At 47.4% G+C, this 21,598-nt stretch overlaps 1 protein-coding gene across 2 annotated transcripts in view; it reads right to left on the bottom strand.

The window, feature by feature from the left end:
• Positions 1–21,598, bottom strand: part of MOV10 (Mov10 RNA helicase) — a 365,220-nt gene that overhangs the window by 258,865 nt on the left and 84,757 nt on the right. For both annotated transcript variants that reach the window (XM_078644471.1, XM_078644472.1), the window contains exons 5-6: positions 15,836–16,076; positions 13,348–13,497 (exon numbers count right to left, since the gene is read on the bottom strand). In XM_078644471.1, coding sequence (XP_078500597.1) covers positions 13,348–13,497; positions 15,836–16,076 — 391 coding nt within the window. The remainder of the gene's footprint in view (positions 1–13,347; positions 13,498–15,835; positions 16,077–21,598) is intronic.

Genomic DNA, 21,598 nt, shown 5'->3' with positions numbered 1-21,598 from the left:
AGTCTGGTTACCCCTAAATCAGTTATCATCCCTCCAAGTTTTGATCTTTGCGAGACTCTCGCTAAATTCTTCCTAAACAAAGTGGAACAGATTTTCTCAGCGTTAGAACATAAAGTGGAGTCATCTCTCCACATAAGACCATCCAGATGAATCCACACGCGGCGAAACTCTTTGAGTTTCGTCCGGTGAAGCCGGAAGAGATAAAAAATTGCTTCTGGCAACTAAATCAGGCTCGCCTCAAGACCCCTGCCCAGCCTCTGTGGCACAATTGGCAGCCACTCCCATCTCATGTGTTCTTACGGAGCTATTTAATGGGATGTTTGCCCTCAGAGAATACCCAACATGCTGGAAAAGAGTGTCAATTGCTCCTCTAACCAACTCTTGACATCTCAGATCCCAATAGTTTCCGGCCTATAGCCAGGCTACCACTACCGGCCAAACTCATTGAGAAGGCCATGAATGCACAGCTATGTGACTTTCTCAGGTCCTCTCAATGCCTGGACATAGCCCAACATGGGTTTAGGGAAGGCCATAGCACCGAGACTGCCCTTATCAAGTCTACGGGTTTAGGGAAGGCCATAGCACCGAGACTGCCCTTATCAAGTCTACGGAAGAGATTAGGAAGGTGATGAATGTAGGAGGACGTGCAGCCTTGGTACTCCTTGATCTTTCCGCGGTCTTCGACACGGTCAACCATAGTATATTGGTGGACCGTTTAGAAGGCTGCGGAATCCAAGGGACAGCCTTGAGTATGCTAAAATCCTTCCTAGCTGACAGGGTACAGGTGGTGGCTTTGGGAGAATTTGAATCTAGACCTTTCAAACTCCCAGGGGGAGTCCCTCAGGGCTCCTCCCTAAGCCCCACATTGTTTAATATTTATGTTTCCTCCCTCGCCCCAGTGATTCGGTCATTTGGTTTTGAACCAACATCTTATGCAGATGATACACAAATCGTGGTATCTCTGCTCCCGGGAAGAGAAGAAGGAATAGAGGCTAAGTTTCAGGATTGTATGACAGCAGTGAGCTCATGGATGGCTGGCAATTGCCTCAAGCTGAATTCCTCAAAAACTGAGGTGCTGCTTTTCGGTGCCGATGTTAGTTTCTGGAGCCCCAAATGGTGGCCCCATGATATGGGAGACCCACCCATTCCGGCAACGAAAGTAAAGAGCTTGGGTGTTCTCATTGACAGTCAATTATCCTTTAAGCCACAATTCAATGCCTTAACATCTTCCATCCACTGGATTATGAAAACCATCAGGAAAATTGTCCCTTTTCTATCAGACAGTAGCAGGAAAACGGTGGTGACAGCACTTGTGCTGTCCCGCCTTGATTACTGCAACAGTCTTTTTCTGCAAGCCCAGCAAGGGATTCTCAATAAACTACAAATGTTGCAAAATGCAGCTGTTCGTTTAATCATTGGCTTGCCTAAGTTTGCTTCGGTCGCACAGGAATTGAAGAAATTGCACTGGCTCCCAATACGCAAACGTATAATGTTTAAATCATTATGTATGGTGTTCAAAGCAGTGAATGGACTTGGTCCATCTTATCTTCAACAACATTTCCAACTGTATACACCAGGTAGACAGCTGAGATCAGCAAACAAAGGACTAGTCAAGACTTATCGGATCAGGAAAGCACGATGGGGAGGACGTAGTTTTATATCCGGAGCCGCCTCCATCTGGAATAAATTGCCCTTGGTCCTGAAACAAAGTACCAACCTGATGACGTTCAGGAAAAACATTAAGACCTGGCTCTTTGACCTTTAAAAATCACTGACCATCTTAGGGGAGAAATCATATCGTTTCAGCGCCAGGACACCGCCCGGTAACAGTGCGCTTTAAAAATGGTATAAATAAATAAAATAAATATAAATAAAGATGGAAGGACGACTGAGAAGCACAACCTTGTCCGGGTGGACCAACAGAAAAGTAGGCTTACAGGAAAGAGCCTGGAGCTCACTCACGCACGCACCTAGCGGAGGTGATGGCATCCAGGAAAGCAGTCGTCAAAGTCCATTAACAAAGAGGATAGTTGTGAAGCACTCAAAGGGAGCGCACATCGGGGGCGTGGCTAGCGGCCGAGAATGGTGGTCGCAGCCTGACGGAGCGCTCGCCGACCCGTGGCTGCCTAATGGGACACAGCCCAAGTATCGAGGCCACCCTGAGCCAGAACGACGGAGCGGAAGCCCAGGACCACGCAGAGGGTTCCGCTGCGCTGATCGTGAGGCCGGGACCCGTCCGCAGTGCCAGGAGGTGTGTGCCGGGCCTGAGGGCTGAGCTGGGCAAGATGGCGCTGTGGGCGTAGGAGTCGAGATACGCCGCGCCCGACTCAGGAAAGGACATCCCGTGGTCCCTAGGGACGGGTGTATAAAGGTCGGAACCCCCGGACGGGGAAGCGCGAAGTTTGCGGCGCCGGCAGTGTGCAGCACGGCCTTCCTTGGAGGATCAAGAGGTGCGGCGTGGGAGCTTGATCAGCGCGGGAGGCGGCCGCAATCGAGGCCCCGGCTTTGGGGCCTGGTCCTGACCGGTGCCAGTGGAAATAACGGCCGGGCTGGTGTGGGCCCAATCTCCCTCGCCCCCTCTGACTAAAGATCTACTGCCTGGCTGGGCTTGGCCTGCGAGTGCGAGTGCGAGGGCACCGCATCGTGGGGCTCAGGCGGCGGCTCCTCCTGGGGGGCCCTACTGCGGCGATGGCCAGTGAGGGAGCACCGACTGGGATGGGGCTCTACCTGAGGCCCCGGCTGTGAGGCCTGGTGCAGTCGGATGCTGGCAGGAGGTAACACGCATCTGCAGGGGGCGCCCAATTGTGAAGGGGGCGACTTGGATTGAGCATTTTGACGGCAGCGCTGTGGTGGCTGTCCCCGCCCCTCCCCTCCTCCCACACGTGCTGGATACTACACTGCATGGGACTTGCTGCTCCTGGGAGACTCTGCGGGGAGACTGACACTTAATGCGATGTGCCCCCCCCACCCTCCTTGGACGAGGGGTTTGGAACTGGACGAGGTAATCAGGGGGCATCTGGTGTCTCTGTATTTCCCCCCTCCCCCCTCACACCCCACTGAGTGAAAACTTTATTTCGAAAGGGCGAATTTGATCCCCCTTGACTGCTGATGACACCTTCGGGGGCCCTGGTGATTCTATGGCCTGGAATGGACTTGAGACTAGCCGAGGATGCCCATTCCTGAAGGGCGTGCGTGATCATTGCCAAGTGGCCCTAGATTGTCCCCAACAGACGATTATTGTTGGGGGATGAAGCCTTCAATTTAGGGTGCGGCCAGGAACGCATCACTGCTAGGGGCTAAACTCCACATATTGGTGGTTGTGTGGAACCGGCGGACAAGGCTGGCGGAGTGGCCCTACTACTCTTCGCAAGCCACCTATTTCACGGCGTATGCCGACGAAGAGGATGGCGACGGGGGGCAGTTCGAGGGCAACCCGCAGGCGCAATTGGCCAAGTTCGCATGGACCAAGGGGACGGACAAGGGAGACTCTCCTAGAGCGGAAAAGATAAGAGCAGGGACGCCGCCAACACCTACAAAGGAACCGACACTCCATGATGTTCTGGCGGCCATTGGGGACATGCGCACGTCCATGGATTCAGTCACTACTGAAGTCTCCCTCCTACGTGCAGATTTTAAGCAAACAAATGAAAATGTGAAGGAGCTTAAAGTTGTTACGGCAGCGTTACAAGAAGTCACCTCGGAGTTGCAGCGACAAGTGCGAAACCTGGAACAGAAGCAAACCCGCATGGCGCAGCAGCTGGATGACTACGAAGGGAGGGCCCGCCAAAACAATGTACGGATCCTTGGGGTTCCAGAAAAAACAAAAGGGCCTGCTGCCGACCTTTTCGTAGAGGAATTGATCGTGAAACATCTGAAGCCCAAGGCCCTCTCCGCCTTTTTCTCCGTCGAACACGCTAATAGAGTGCCAGGCGGGCGTCTCAAGCCTGGCGCCCCGCCGAGACCCATAATTGCGAGAGTTTTTAATTTCAGGGACAGGGACAGTATCCTCCAGGCCTCTAGGATGGACCGCCATTGAGGATCGACAACTATGAGGTCTCCTTTCCTGATTTCACGGCGCGGGTCCAGGCGCAGAGACGTCGTTTTCAGGCAGTCAAGCAGGAACTCTGCAACAGGGAAATCAAATACGCCATGCTCTTTCCGGCCAAATTGAGAGTGGAATGGGATGGTAAAACATGTTTTTTTGACTCTCCAGATGTTACCTGGGACTGGCTGGAGGGGTGGACAAAGGTTGGAGCCGCGAAAGGAGCCCGACACGAAGGTGAAGAATCAACTGCTTCACTGGCGGAGGCTGGGACGGAGGCCAGCGGACTGGATGAACAGGAATGAGAAGTGACATTGTCCACCTGGTGATCTACCATGCGGTGACATTTGCAAGTAATGGATGAGGGGGCATGTTCTCCAGGGTGGGGGATGGGGGGTAATGGCCTAGCCGAGGGGGGGGTCCACGGGGTCCGATTTAGTTGGGTGTTGCGAATGTGTAACAGGCCTAATCTGCGTTCTTTATAGCCATGTTATGATGTTATTCCGATGGTTGTGTCCTTAGAAGATAAGCACTGATTTCCTATGTCTACAGATCAAGCCACGGGTTGGAGAGGTCCGCTTCTCCTCTGCAGATTTAGCATGGTTTGGGGTAGTATAGGCACTCTGCCTTGTTGGGGGGTGGGCAGTTTGAGGTCCACAGGCAGGGGAGCAGGGAGGGGGTGAGAGGAAATTGGAGGGGGGATGGTGGGAAAGTTGACGATATAGCTTGCAGAAACACTGAACAGCTTGCATTTTCATTGACAGAAGAGGGGTGGGGATTGCTAAGTTGTTCTTTTTGGTTTAGTTTTAGGTTGCATCTTAGTTTTGTTTGTGGTGGAGTGTGTGTGGTGGGGATGGGCTTTCGAGGCAATGCTGATTACAATGGCAGAAGAGGAAAGGGGTGACTCGAAGAGGGAAGTTACTGCCCCGGTCCAGACCCTGGTGCCTCCCATGACCCTCCTTACCTGGAATGTGCGCGGGTTGGGGGATAATATTAAGAGAGGATTAGTACTGCAGTATATCCGCCGTGCTGCCCCAGCGCTTGTATTACTACAGGAGACGCACTTGATAGGAACGACTTGTAAGGCCCTGGATCGCTGGGGGTACACGATGGTGGTGCACTCTGAATTCTCTACTGGGTCTAGAGAAGCTGGCATACTGCTGCGCAAGCACTTCCCTTTGATTATACAGCGGGTATGGACAGATACGCAGGGTCGCTTTGCGGCTGTTTCTTGTTTGTGGGAGGGAAAAAATTGAATGTGGTGACCGTGTACATCCCACCGGCCCTTCATACTATTGCATTTCCCGCCCTTAGTGCTTTTCTGTCGTCACTGCCGGAAGGGGAGTTAATAATAGGGGGAGATTTTAATGCGGTGTTGGATGAGGGGCTAGATCGCCATCCTTGTAGACAGCAGGGAGTGGGACGGTCGAAATTGGCTGGCTTCACAGAAGCCTTAGGCCTTACGGATGGATGGAGGTTTAAACACCCTAGGGAGCGTTGCTACACCTTCTACTCGGGGTGCACAATAGTTTTTCACGTATAGATTGCTTCTTCCTCTCGGCTGATAGTCTGCCCCATCTGACGGAGGCAGTGGTGGGCACCAGAGGCATCTCAGATCACTCGCCGGGTACCATGACATACTCCACCTATTTGACAACGCGTAAGCGTATTTTCCCGATCTCCCCTGGTTGCTTGCAGGTTCCCCAAATGCGAAAAGAGTTGATCACGGTTACGAAATATTACTTCCAAGAAAATGCGGACTCTGGGAGGCATACAAAACAGAGCTGAGGGGCCAGGCGATGGCCGTCATAACGGGTCACAAGCAGGCTTTGCATGCGGACCTTCAGGTGATTGAGGATGACCTGGCACTGTTGCAGTCTAAGGACGAGGAAAACCCTACAGAGGAGCTTGGGCAGCAGTTACGCCTTAAACAGGCGGAATATACTGAATATCAACGGGCCCAGGTCAGAGGTTGGCTTTTACGATCACAACATACTGTCTATGAGATTGGGGATAAAGCGGGGAGGCTTCTGGCCTGGCTGGGCAGAAAGGAGCGGGCTCAGAGGACGATAGCGAACTCCGCATCCCATCGGGCACGGTTGTTACTACGCCTGCGGCTATTGTGCATACCCTGGCCGACTACTATGAAAAGGTTTATACCCCCACCACCCATATGACAACAGAGGAAGCACATACATATATTCAAGATATAAGAATGCCATCGCTAACTGATGCTGACGCATTGCTCCTGGACTCGGACTTTACGAAGGACGAGGTCCTGCTCGCAATACACTCCTTACAGTCAGGTAAGGCCATGGGACCAAACGGTATCCCTATAGAGCTTTATAAGCATGTCTCGGATCTCGCGGCTTTGCCTCTTTTCAGAATGTTTGTCGATAGCCTGAATGTGGGGGAACTGCCACAGGATCAGCGGACAGCCGCGATTATTGCTATACCGAAACCTGGTAAGCCTCCAGACGAGTGTACGTCTTATTGTCCGATATCGCTGCTGAACACAGAAGCAAAGATATTGGCCAAAATGATAGCTAGTCGCCTGACCCCGCACTTGACAACGCTCATCCACCCGGATCAATCCGGGTTTATGCCAAATAGAAGCACTGCGCTGAATTTAAGGCGCGTCCACGCGGTAATGGCACAGATACCTAATTTGTCAGTACCGGCGGTGATTTTGTCCTTAGATGCTCGAATGGCCTTCGATATGGTCGAATGGCCGTATCTGTTTGCGGTTCTTCGGCATCTGGGCTTTGGCCCCAAATTCTGTGCTTGGGTAAGATTATTGTATACTAAGCCTCTTGCACATGTGGTGGCAAACTGCCACATTTCCAGAGATTTTCAACTTGGCCGTGGCACGCGTCAGGGGTGTCCTTTGTCACCTCTGCTTTTTGCCTTAAATTTGGAGCCCCTGGCGGCGTGGATAAGATGGGACCCTATGTTAAGGGCCTTAACTGGACGGAGACGTGGGAGGATCATATATCCCTCTACGCTGATGATATCCTTTATTTGACCATGCCCAGGCGATCAATAATAATCCTCCTTAATATTTGCGAAATTTGTGGCAGGGCTTCAGGATATACCATCAACTGGTCTAAATCGCTCTTGTATGTTCTTAAGGGCCCACCACCGATACTCCCGGCTGATTGCCCGTTGGTGATCACTGATGGGCCATTCAAATACTTGGGGGTCTGGGTGACGCCAAACTCGGACACCTTTTTTCAACGTAACCTGGTACCCCCGCTTGACCGTTTCCGTGTGGATATGAAGCACTGGCACACCCTGCCGCTGTCCCTCTTGGGGAAAGCGGCATTATTTAAAATGATGACTTTACCGCGGCTACTGTATATTCTTGAAAACACTCCGTATCTTTGAAATATTTTGCATCGATAAATACACTTGTTTCGGGTCTCCTTTGGGGGGCTAAGCCGGCGCGCGTTTCCAGACAAAAGTTAGTTAGGGGATGGTACGATGGGGGCATTGCGCTACCGGATATTCAACTGTACTACTGGGTGGCTCAGTTAAAGATCATAAATCACTGGCTTCATACTCCACAGACTGAACCGGCGTACAAGGCAGATAGGTATGATTTGGGTGCCGGTGGGGTTCTGGCAGCACTATATGATGTTAAGAATGCGGCGGCCCATACAGTACAGCTGTGGTACTTGGCGTCGGCTCGCCTTAAATGTAAAGGTAAATCAGCCAGATGACGCCACTTTGGTCATCGCGTCGGCTTGGCCAAGTTCGCAATAGTAAGGGATTTGAGGCCTGGGATCTGATTGGTATGTCAACGGTGGGGGATCTTTGGCGACGGGGCGCAACCCTTACGTTTGATTAACTGGTGGAACAATATGATCTGGCGCCTACGGAGTGCTTCAGATACTTGCAGGTTAGCCATGCCCTCCGATCGGTGATTCCTATTGGTGAAGAGTTGCCTCAATCCACGCCACTGGAGGACTGACTGCTTACAGAGCACATGCCTAAAAAAGCGACCTCGTTAGTGTATCGTAAGCTGGTCAATAATTTACCTGACCTGACGGCCAAACTGAAGGCAGCATGGGTGGTGGAGATAGGTGAAATGGATGAGTCCGATTGGCAGAACGTGCTGTCCTCTGCCAGGGATGTGGCTGTGTCGTCTAGGCTCCGATTAGTGCAGCTAAAAATTTTGCACCGAGTGTATTATACTAGGGTCACTCTTCACAAGATAGGGAGGATTGCGCATCAGTATTGCCTGCGGGGATGCGGGGAAGAGGGGACCTTCTTCCATACCATTTGGGACTGCACATTTATCGCTGGATACTGGGCCAGAGTTATGCGGATTATATCGCAAGTACCAAAGGTCACACTGGTTCCGGAGCCGCGTTGTTGCCTGCTTAATATTTGGGAGCCCAACGATTTGAGTCACCCCATGCACGTTTGAGCCATGCATGGTATTATGTAAGCCAAGCGAAATGTGGCTAAGGCGTGGGGATCCCCCCAGATACCAGCGCTCAGGGACTGGTGTGCTGATCTCGACTATGCAATGGTGGCGGAAAGAGCGGTGTACCTGAATCAAAAATGCCCGCGGAAATGGACCAGGATCTGGGGGGCTTGGAACGAGTATAGAGGAATCATTTGTGATCCCCCGCAGCTGGATAGTGACACTGATTCCGATTACAGGGGGGGGGAGGGAAGGGGAGGGGGGGGAGGCTCTGGGAAGTGGAGACGGGGATGAAGTACTGCCATGATCTGGATTTGTTTTTTCTTCATGTGTCACTTTATTTGCCCTTTACTCATCACTTGCTTTGCCCTCACGAATGTCTGCCATATATGCTCTATTTGACTGCAACCATTGTTTTTGTGTTTCAATCAATAAAAAAAAAAAAATTTTTAAAAAGGGAGCGCACATCAAATAGGTAAGAACCAGATCCAAGTCCTACTGCGGAATCACAAATGGAATAGGAGGGAAAAGGTGAGTAATGCCTTTTGAGAAATTTATTAACAGGGGACTTGAAAAAGAGAGGGCTTATCAGGGAGCCTGAGAAAGGCCGAAATTGCAGAAAGATAGCCTTTAATACTGCCCAGAGCAGAGCCCTGCTGGGCCAGAGAAGGAACTAAAGTACTTCAGAAAGGGATCCACAGCCTTTGCTGTGCACCATGCCACAAATTTGTTCCACCTGCAGGAGTATACCGATTTAGTGGAGGGACGCCTGACTGCCAGAATGATATAACAGATTTCAGGAGGCAAGTCAAAAGGAATCAACTGTTGCCGCTCAACCTCCACGCATGTAGGAGGCGGCTGGACAGGTTCGGGTGGAGGACCGTCCCCTGCTGCTGCGACAGAAGATCCTCCCGAAGAGGCAGTCTGATCGGGGATTCATGCTCATACTGGAGTAGCTCGGGATACCAAACTCTTCGAGCCCAGTCCGGAGCCACAAGAATGACTTGGGCCCCGTTGCGCCTGACCTTCTTCAGCACTCTGGGTATTAGTGGTATAGGCGTACAATAGACCGCAGCTCCACTCGTAACTAAAAGCAAAGACGAGCGAGTGCCGCCTTGAACGCACAGAAGTGATGACATTGCGCGCTCTCTTCGGTGGCGAATAGATCTAACCAAGGCTCTCCCCACTGTTGAAAGAGACCTTGCGCCACCTCCGAGTGAAGATGCCATTCGTGATCCATCATGCACCTGCGGCTGAGTTTGTCCGCCCTGGCGTTCAAAGAACCTACCAAGTGTTGAACCGTCAAGGAAATGACTTGACGTTCCAGCCATGTACAGAGCCGCAGAGCCGCCTGACATTGGGTCCATGACAATACCCTGCCTTGTTTGTTGCAATACCACATGGCGGTGTAGTCTGAACACCTGCACTACTCTCCCTTTGACAGAGGGAAGGAATGCTTTCAGTGCAAGTAGTATCACCCGGAGCTTCAGAAGGTTGATATGGAGCCTGGACTCCACCAGAGATCAGAGGCCTCTGATTTCCGCCTCTCCCATGGTGCCGCCCCATCCCAGAAGGGATGCATCCCCGTCACCACTGTGTGCTCCGGTTGGGGAAGGGAGAGGGATCTACTGCTGACCCAACGTTGGTTCGTGAGCCACCACTGTAACTGTTGCGCAGTGCATTCCGAGATTTGGACGTACTCTGACAGGGCCCCTTAATGCTGCACCCACTGGAACTTAAGGTCCGACTGCAGACCATGCATATGTCATCTGGCATGATTGGTCAGCAGGATGCAGGAGGCCATGAGGTCCAGCAGCCTCAAGGTCATACTGACCGAAACCCAGGACAAGGGCCGAAAGATCGGAATCATAGCCCGTATGTTCCAGACTCGCTGTTCAGGAGAATAAACTCAGAACTGCGCTGTGTCCAGAACCGCGCCGATGAAAAGGAGCTTCTGAGAGGGAATCGGGTGTGACTTCGACACATTGATGGAGAACCCCAGCAAATGCAGGAGGTCGTCCGTAGTCTGGCCGGCAGGACGGAGATATGAAAAGTAAGCGTCCTGCATGCAAACCAGTCTTGCGGGTCTAGGGCAGACAAGACCTGAGAAAGTGTGAGCATCTTGAACTAAGATAGGACGCAGGCACTTGTCCTTCTTTGAAACCAGGAAGTAGTGGGAGTAACAACCACAACCTACTTCTGACGTCGGAAAGCGCTCGATGGCCCCCTTGGCCAAGAGGGCGGTAACTTCCTGCTGAAGAAGTGCCAAGTGATCCCCCAACATGCGGTGGGACTGAGGTGGAATGGCTGGAGGGGTAGTCTTGAAGAGGAGGGAGTAGCTCCGTCAGACTATTGGCAGAACCCACCTGTACGATGGTGCGCCAGTGGGGGAGGTAATGGCGAATCCTGAAACACCGGACTAGGAAGGTTTGGAGACAGTGGGGACAGGGCAGGTGGTGGACTGACCCGCCCGCTGGCCCCATGACCCACCTCTGCGGGTCCCACGTCTGCGCTGAGACTGTTGCTGCGCAGGCCTGTGGCTCTGAAACGAACTGGGCGCCCCTTCCTTGGCCACGAAAGGAGCGAATAGCAGAAGCAGAAGGAGTGCACATGGCCGAAAGGCCAAAGGACTTGGCCGTAGCCCGTGAGTCCTTAAAACGCTCCAACGCACTGCACTGTCTGCCTTGTCGCCAAAAAGGTGAGTGCCATCAAAGGGCATGTCCATCAGAGTGTTCTGGACGACCCCAGAAAAGCAAGTTGTCCTCAACCAGGTGTGGCGGCGTATCGCCACTGTCACGGAAATCGCCCTGCTCAGCGAGTCGGCGGTGTCAAGGCCACAATAAATAGTGAACTTGGCTGCGTCTCTCCCCTCAGCGACAGCTTGGGAGAGCACCGTCCGGGCCTCCTCCGGACACTGAGGCAGCACCTGCACAACAGTGTCCCGGACAGAATGGGAATAATGGCCAGAGAAGCATGCAGTGTTCACAGACCGCAGCCCTGAACTGGCGGAAGTAAACAGTTTCGTTCCAAACTGTTCCAGTTTCTTGGATTCCTTATCCGGAGGTGCGGAAGGGAATGCGCTTGGGGATGCAGAGGCTTGAACAACCAAGCTCTCAGGGGTTGGGTGTTCGGAGAGGAAAATGGGGTCGCCCGGGGCCAGGCAATGATGTCGGGCCACGTTCTTATCCACAGGATCCACAGTGTTGGGCCTGGACCAGGTGTCCAAAAGAACATCTGAAAGTGCGTCATTAAAGGGCAACAGCGGCTCCGTAGAGGAAGACGCTGGCCTGAACACTTTGTCTGTGTTTGGTAGGTTTCCCTACTTGGCTGCTGAGCCCAGGAGTAAAACACAGGAACCTCCTGTGCAAAAACAGGTTGTTTTTTGATAGATTTAGGGGCACCTGGGTAGTGGTTCCCAGGTTTGGCGGCAATCTAGGTAAACCTACCAAACCCAGACATTTCTAAAACTAGACCCCCGGGGGAGTCCAGGGAGGTGTGGTCTGCATGGATCCCCCAACGTTTTCTATCCCAGAATCCCCTGCAAAACTCAAACTTAGCAAAAACAAAATGGATCACATGTTTCTAACATTTGTGTGTGGCTTCCGCATGCCAGCACAAATTTCTTCCCACCCAGCGTTCCACTCTGTTTCTCGATAAAAATGATACCTCACTTGTCTTGGTGCTCAAATTGGAGTCAGCCTAAAAACTTATAATGGGCTTTCTGGCTCCCCGGGAGGCTGATCTGGGGTAAATACGTCCACCTTCCTCCCTGGGGAGTGGGCGGAGGGAGACTGTCCTTTGAGGATTTTTTGGAGAGTGGGGGCATTGGCATGCCCATTTTGGGCTGATCCCACCCCTTTCTTTACAAAACAAATAATCCCTGTGGCCTACTGGGTTTTCTGCCCCTCGGAGGGGGGAGATCAGGGGCTATTGCCCCCATATGCCCCCAAGGGGGTCAGAAAGACTAATCTGGCCAAAGAATATGAGGGTAAGGGGGCAAAAGTTCTTGACCAAGGGGAAGCTCCCCCCCTCCCTAGTGCCTAACAGAGTGGATCTCTGCTCGGGGATCACCCTCCTACGGTGATCCCCAAGCAGGGATCAACTAGGGAAGGTTACCATTGGAAAGGGGAGATGCTCCCCATTTAAATGGTACCCCTCCCATCTGCCTAGGTGCTCGGGGTGAGATAGCCCAGCGAGCATGTAGGCAATGAAAATGAAAGGAACCGATCATCTCATTTCACTTTCAGAGTAATGATGTTGGAGCGCATTGCGTGCCTTTCGTCATTACACTGAAAAAAATGCCTCGAGAGGTTGGGGAAAGCTTTTCCCCAGCTCCCAAGGGATTTGGTGGTTGTGTGCAGAGGACGGAATAGTTCCGTCCTCAGCACACGAGAACCGTGACGCACAATGGAATCATTCAGTCATGCACACACAAGAGGGTTAACTGTACCTCCACTAACTTGAACTGGCTATGGAAGCTCTTCAGGCAAGGGCCCTTCATGATTCCCTAATAACATCTCAAATAAATCAGTCATGCAAACCTCACCTTCAACAAGTCTTGGGAAAACACTCCCTCTAACTATTATGGGCAAGTCAGGGGCCACTCCCAATTAGAATCCTGAACCCGGCCTGGAAAATAACTGAAATCATCACATGCTACGGGAAACAAATATCTATTACAAAAATTAGGTGTCCTATTCAAAAAGGGAAAGAAATATTTTAAACTAATGATATTTTTCTAGGGTTTTTACAGCCAGTATAAATGTAATTCTCTTGTATCCGCTTTTCCTTGCCTTTTGCGATCCCTTCATTGGGAGAGCTTTGTTCCTTATAAAATCATAAGCGCTACGGATGGCTGGTCACAGTTACTTACATAACTTGTTTGGTATCCTCCATAGCAGGACTGCGAGGGTTGGGTCTGTCCAACCCCAAATGGATAAGTTCTTGGACAAAATCCTTCAACTTCATGGGATACTTGTACTGACCCAGAGAGATGGACCGCTCAAGTTCATAATCCAAGAAACTGTAAAGACAAATGGCATAGAAATTGTGTCATGATTCAAATATCCAGGTGCATAGTCACCCTTGATAGAGTTTCTGCAGATTGTTTACACATAAAATGTCAATGATTGTAGGTGGTAAAAACACATTGGGATACCCTATTGACATATAATATGGCCTCAGTCCCAACTCCTTAAATGCCCTAGGTTGTACATATTTTCGTTCACATTTTACAGTGATCATGTAAAAACACAGGGGTATTTTTATACAAGCTCTATCATGCCATGAAGGTGCATTCCAGACATACTTTCAATGAGGTACACACACATACCCTGAATTTCACCACAATATAACAGGAAAGGTATTGAGGTCCTCAAAACCAGACCTGGAAGTAAAACATGCAACACAATTACTCACAGCCAGCCAACCATACAAAACCTTTCCCAGATTTCAAGCCAGGCTTCTCAAAATAATTGATTACATCAGTTGGCATATGTCTTGATCAGTGGCTTTGTTTAGATCACACAAAGACCATCAAGTTATCAACACAAGGCAAAACAAATTAAAGTGGATGCTGATAATTTCCTCAGTTATCAAACTATTCTCTGGCTTTCAACCTTTGTTAATGCGTTAATCTTGCACAGGCGACCTGGAGTTTGGGACTATTGCTTGAGCAATTGCTGCCCAAAGAACCACAGGTGACCCTGGTACTAAAGGCTGGCTATTTCTATCTGTGATCATTTTGCAATTTGTTCCCATAGGTAACTTGTCCACAGCAGTTGAATTGAATCCCTGTGGTCTCATTTGAAGAGAAAAAGTCTAAGTAAACTGCTCCGGCAAATTAGCCTAGCCCAGTCAGCTTTCCTGGTTAGGTCCTTCAAAGTGTGCATCAGTACCCAGGGCAGTAGTATACCTGTACACATGGCAAACACACACATCTGTTCTAAAACCTTAAGCAATCAAGTGAATTTGAAACTTTTCTGGACATTCATAAATTGATCATATGAAATAGGTCAAGAGTACAATGTTCTGCTACTCAGCCACTTTGGCCCTTCAACACATAATCTGCAGTAGTTAGAATTTTTGGGGATCTCCAAGTGTTCTCAAAAGCCTGTCCATGGATGACCTTTAAGGAAAATACAAAACAAAAACAAAATACAAATGTAGAAATAAATTATGGAAGCAGATGTAATGAATGACTCAGTCAGCACAATCGCCAACAAGCCATGTCAGACTCATTGTAAGGGATCGGTTATACATTCAGAGATTGAAAGATTGCCGCCCCCCCCACTCACAGAAACACAAATTCAGCGACATATCCTCTCCTCTACCCAAAGAGGAAATCAGCAAAGTGAACATGGAATCAATATTGCAAGACAAATTCTATGGATAAAGCAAGATGTTTGGTTTTCTTTTTGCAGGCACTCATGATTGCACAGGTTTAGTTTGTGGGTTCTAACTCTCCACTAGCTCCGGGTGTTTTTCAGGATAAAACAGTGTCTTGCGATAACACCCTACATGTACAGGTTGATTAGATGCAAAGCTGTTCTACTGCCTGCAAGCAACATTAACTATATTTCAAAGTGATCCATTAAAACCCACTCCAGTTTGATATTTTACATACATTGTTCAAGTCACCAGAGCCTTTATCTGCCATTTGGGCGAGTATATACTCATTCCTAAGGTTTTTACGGTATAAACTAGACATCCTCAAGACTTCACCATCAGTCACATTTCTTTCCTCTAAAATGGATTTAGTTTGGGGGTGGGGGTGGGGCAGGTATGGGAAGAGATGAAAATCCCAGGCCACAGGAGCACTGTCCAACACGTCCCATTTATGTACCGGTCTTCAGAGACCAAAGTCTACATTGTGGATTCTTTTTTAAATGACCCCAATAACCTGACCACCATGCTCAACCACAACCAAAATAGTTATTGTACTTTTGCTAATATTTTTTCCATTTATAAACATATAAATAACACGTTTTTCTGTTACCTAGCTACCTAAATGAAAGGCAGAGTTGCACACTTGGTTGAGACCGCCAAATCACCCCAACAGTCGGCAGTGGACATTTAACTCAATGAGCCTTTTTAAAAGTGGGACCTGTGAGGCATGAGGCACTGGGTGTACTGCTGGTTTTTAATGTATCTGGCTAACTGCTTTAACCTCCTCACCATCCCAAAAAATACTTTATGTTGGGAAAAACTGAAAGAGTATTCTTAGTGAGTGAAATGAAAAATTTTCTCAGTGATCAGGTTTGGCAGGTATACATCACACAGAACCCATTATAAACTCCATCTGTACATCATCTAAGCCATCATCTGCATCATTCTTTAAAACATAGCAACAAAAAGCTTACTTCTCCGGTGGAACGCCTTCATCGTCCAGATAGGTTATTGGTCTTTGGATGGCAGCTTGGTAGGGCTTATATGGAGCAGTAGGACCCAGTTCTGCAGCAAGACTGCCATTTGACACAGCGGACAAGAACCGACCAATACAAAAATTCCCAGAGCCTGTGCATGAAAACTCAAACACCACAGTGATGGGGAAATAGCCATAGTATTTTGTCAGGCAATGTACTCGGACCTCATAGGTAGCTCCTGCAAGACGACCAAAAAGCAGCAATTAATACCAGGTTTTATGTAATTTTTTGCAGAAAAAGTGTTTGCCACTGTAATCAATTAAGGAAACAAGCATGTTAATTTTGCTTAAATGTACGGTTGTCTTGAATAGTATTTGAATGATTACATTGTTAAATATAGAATAAAACTAAACAGTCAACCTTCGAAATATACTTTCAGTCAAAATCGTGCTCTATCGTTCACCATAAAATGCCTTGAAGAGATATGGATCATTCTACCCCACCTTATGGGGCAGTAAAGCCATTACTGAATTCTGGAATTGTATACATTCAGAACAGGCGACTTTTCCACAGGTCCAGATAAGTCTCGACTCACCTACAAATACTCTTAGGATGCAGTGACTGACGACTTCTCAAAACACAGACACTGTACGCAATGGGCACAGAAAAATTCACACAAAGCGGGGGTAACCTCTTGACTTCGAATGTGGATTTTTGGAGAGGGGAATGTTTGGGACTGGAGAGGTCGAGTAAAGTGGGAAGCGGTTGTCCCAAGTAATATTCGAAGGTCTGGGATCCGTGAAGATACTCATAACATGACAATTAATAGTGGAAGCTATCAAGCGGCAACAGCCAATAAGATCCTGGTTGGAAACAGCGGTGGTTGGGGATGGGTGGGTGGTTGATCAGCGATTACTACACATAAAAGTAGCAAGTGACATTGTATCTCCGGGACAGGTTGGAGAGATGTGTTGGAGTGTGATTCTATGCACAAACTGAACAATTATTTTCCGCATTCTATGCTGCATTGATAAAACAAACATAATAAAGAAAGCCTTTAAAAAAGAGAATGGCCCAATCGACTGAAAAGCCTGTGTTAATAGCTAAATTTAGTCAATCGACGTTAAAAAGGGGCATCCCTTAGTGATACCTGCTTACAGATCTTGTAACCTCTCTAATAAAGCCTGGATTGAGACATGAAGCCTCAAAAAGTCTGGGCCACAAATCTTATAAACGAAGACTCTCACTTTATATCCTTAGACATTTGAAAAGACCGTGTTGTTGCACTATGAGATTTTAGATGCCAAAACGATGCTAAAAATGATCATAGATGCCACAACAAGCACTAATTAATAAGTCCGAGGCCCTTAAGTGTGGGCCAGCTATGGATACGCATTCTGGAGAGTTCCTTCAGAACTGGAGGTGGATGCTCAGACCCACAGTGCAAGGACTCAGTTCAGTGCACGTGCTGAGTTTGAGCAGCCGAGGGCCGCAGCACAACATAAACACACCTAGCTATTATTTGCGCAGGCGGTGTTTTCAGGTTACATACGAGCAGTTCCGTTAAACTGATTCAGGGACACGGTGGATTGCAAAAACAATCATTTCGTCTTGCAGAGAACACACAAACTTTGCATTAAGTAATTGGGACGTACTTGTAGCTTTAAAATTTTATTTTGAAAGCCTCAATCTTGTGCAGATAAAATGCATGGCAACACAGGAGAACAACATTGCAGTTACGATTGTCATTAATGAAAACAATAAAAACATTTCAAACATTTTGCGTGTTCAGATGGCATCCTAGACCCCAGTGCTATTTGCAAAACTCATGCTAATTTAGTAGGCTAAAACATCATATATATCTGCATGTCGAGTATTTGGAATGACGCACAGCATACCCTTGGATAACACCAAAGGGTGGCTGTTTGTTATTAAGAGTTCTTGCAGGGAAGAACAGGCTCCTACTGTGCCCAGACTCTCCTGACGCATCTCTCTGACGAAGAGTGAAGTCTGGATTAGGAACAAGCAAATATTGTCGCAATATCTGCCGATAATCTCTCTGGCAAATACCTCTCCTAATTAATGGTCGAAACGAGAGTTTTGTTTGGGGTTTAAGGCGACCATGGTTTCAAAATACATCTTTTTAGTCAAAACTATCACATTCTTATTTACGTAAACTGAACTCCACGTTTAAATTAATGGGCAGCGCCATGTTGGCCTTGAAATTTTCAGGGGGGTGACAAAGTGATAAGTGCGTAATTATGTGTGTAATGAAGAACAATGTCAGAGTACAGTGGGAAGGCATCTATTATGAAGACAAGATGTCAACTTACCCTGGATGTGTCCATGACTTAACAGTAGTTGACATAGAAAGTGTCAAATTCCTCTAATACAGATGACATTTTAATTAGTAGAAAGCTGGCCTTAGAAAACAGCTGACCTGAGATGGGAACTAGTTTAGTGTTAACAGCAATAAGTACACCTCAATGCCAGTTATGCTGAAAGCCTGTTTGCAAGCTGCTGAAGTGCAATAAACGAACGTAATCAACTGCCTGCGGTGTTTCTCCTTGGGGCTACCTATATATATATATATATATATATATATATATATATATATATATATATATATATATATATATATATATATATATATATATATATATATATATATATATATATATTCACTGAAAAAACCATAGGTTATAGACCATATATAGTTAGGAATTAGCATTTAAAAAACCTTATTTTACTCACACAAAACCATTGAAATTCCATATATAGTTAGTTGCACTAACTATATATCGCGCACCCGCAATCCACTGCTGATCATGTCACATATTACATCATTCATGACATGGTCAGTGACATCACTGATGACATCACTGATGACATCTCAAATGACATCACTGATGACATCACTGATGACATCTCAAATGACATCACTGATGAGATCACTGATGACATCATCCAGTGACTGTGTGTTTCTGTAAAGTTTAAATATGTTTTACATATTGAAGAATGAGTAGATGTATAAGTGTCTGGACGAAGGATTTAGTAGGTGCATGACTGAATGTATGAGTGAGTGATTAAATGTGTCTCACTGAGTGCATGGGTTAGTGACTAAACTGTCTTAATTTGTGCATCATTATGTCTGTTGTTCTGTAAACTGCTGCATGTGTTGATCAGTAGCTATATGATTAACTATATGGGTTATTGATTGATTGTCCAAGTATTTGTATAGGAGACTGAGTGTGTGTGTGGCTGGCTGGGAGGTGTGTGACTCTGTGCCGATCAATGTGTACTTGTATCAATGATTGTATAAGAAAGTAAGTATGTGTTAGTGTATGTTTGAAAATGTAAGGTGCTCTATGTTTAACTGTATAGACAAGAAAATGGAAGTGTGATTGATTCTTTACAGGACTGACTAGGTGTGTGAGTAACTCCATGGATGAGTGGCAGAGTGTAAGTGTCTGTATAGGTGTATGAGTGCATATGATAGTGTTGTAAAGATGAGTGATTGTATGTATGAATGATTGTATGGGTGAATGAGTGAATGTGTGTGTAGACGTAGGAATCAGTGAGTACGTATGTAGTAACTAGTATTGGTGTGTCAATGGTTTCAAAAATTATACTCTGTATTTAACACTGGGTGAAACAGAGGTTATATTAAAACGTGAGGAGATGCATTGTATTGTCACATGAATGATATCATCAGTGATGTGGTCATTGATGTCATTTGAGATGTCATCAGTGATGTCATCAGTGATGTCACTGACCATGTCATGAATGATGTAATATGTGACATGATCAGCAGTGGATTGCGGGTGCGCGATATATAGTTAGTGCAACTAACTATATATGGAATTTCAATGGTTTTGTGTGAGTAAAATAAGGTTTTTTAAATGCTAATTCCTAACTATATATGGTCTATAACCTATGGTTTTTTCAGTGAATTTTCAAGGTTTTGTAAATGCTAATTCCTAACTATATATGGTCTATAACCTATGGTTTTTTCAGTGAATTTCAATGGTTTTTTAATAGCAAATATCATAAGCTGTCGAATGTCAAGTACGTGGTAAGTAAAAACATTTTCGTGTTTATGCACACTGATCTGCTTTGAATACTGCCCCCCACCCCTCATTTCTATTAGGAGTACTCTCTCTTTGCAGATAGTGAAGGGTAGTTAACGCAGCCCTTTGCCCCCTTTGTAATACGTCGTGCCTGCTTCTCTCTCCATTTGATTGATTGTTCTCTTTGGTTCATTCTCTATTTACAAACAAGCACAGAGTCGCAATACTCTGTTTAGTCTTTGCAGATAGCGAAAAATCGTGTAAAAAAACAAAAGGAATCGAGCAAAATCAGTAGGCCACTAATGGGATCTCTTTTTGACCTCGCTAAAATAGAAACATTAGGAACAACCTGTTGAAAATAGCAATGCGTATGTACATAAGCGGCGTTCATTTGTGTTCACAGTACCCCTTGTTGATTGTTTCAATCGAGCATTGAATTGTTCGAAGTTAATTCTCTTAAGGATCTTCTCTACCTGCAAACGAGGAAGAATAGGAATATTCTCTCTCCCTTTGCAGATAGTGAAGGGTAGGTAACGCAAGCCTTTAACACGTCGTACCTATTTCATTCCTCATTGATTGATTGATTGTCCGAACATTGACTGTTTGGGAATTAGTTCTTTTTGGAGGTATTCCCTGTTTGCAAATAAACGTAGGAAAATCTTTGCAAGTAGTGAAAGGGTACGTAATGCGGACCTTTCTCCCCCGTTGTAATCTGTCATGCCTATCTACTCCCCACTGATTGATGCACCTTTTTCACCCGGACCATTTACTAGAGATACGTCATCTGGCCCGACCAGAGAGCACCCCTAGTGAAAAGGACATATGCAATAATAACGAAGTGATCACTGTATCCTGTTAACAGAAACTTTACCATGAAACAACCTGGAAAGAAAAAAATAGGAAAACGAAAATCAGTAGGCCACTGATGAACATGAACTTTTATTAAACAACAAACAAAGAAACGATAACATAACGTAATGATAAAACCTATTAATGTCCTAGAAACAAGAAAACGTTAAAGTATGCCAGTGGTGAGAGACCAGAAAAACAGTCCGAGAAACCAAATCACCCCTCGCTGTCCCAACTCATGCACTCTGAAAGTTCAAAGTTTTGAGGAGTGCTTGTAACATTGTCTGAAGCCTATTTGCAATTGCTTCATCTTCACTATTCTTAAAGTAAGTGGGGGCTGTTGTGATGCGGTGCCACCCTGAACCGCTTGACGGAGGCCCCCGAGGGACGGTGTCATGTCGCGGACTCGGAGGGGGCGCTTGGCTCCGGCCCCCTCCCCAAGTCGTGTTGCCCTGGTGTGGCCTGAGATCGCCCCCGACATAGGTGGCCGGCTCCCGGGGTCAAGCGGAACTTTTTTCCTTTTGGTGACTCTTCCATTCTTCACCTTGTCCCACAATCCGTTTCACCTAAAGACACGCTGTAGTGGGGCACCCCTTTTCCGTTTCATTTGCCATTCAGCCCGCTTTTGCTACACTGTGCCTCTTCCGCTATTCAGCTGTTTACCGCCCGCTCTTTCGACTACAGCGTCTCGCTCACCATGTACTTGAGTTGCTCCCGCTCTTGCGGTGCAGCGATAGGCGGCTGCCACAGGACTCTCAAAATGGCGGCCATCTCTTCAGATTTGGGCGTGGTCCACTAAAATGGGCCTGCGACACCTTGGAACTCGGACGCTTGTCTGCTA

Source organism: Lissotriton helveticus, chromosome 5_1 (assembly GCF_964261635.1).
Source record: "Lissotriton helveticus chromosome 5_1, aLisHel1.1, whole genome shotgun sequence".
Lineage (NCBI taxonomy): Eukaryota > Metazoa > Chordata > Amphibia > Caudata > Salamandridae > Lissotriton > Lissotriton helveticus.
Note: the sequence above shows the minus strand (reverse complement) of the source record. Positions and strands in the feature narration are given on the sequence as shown.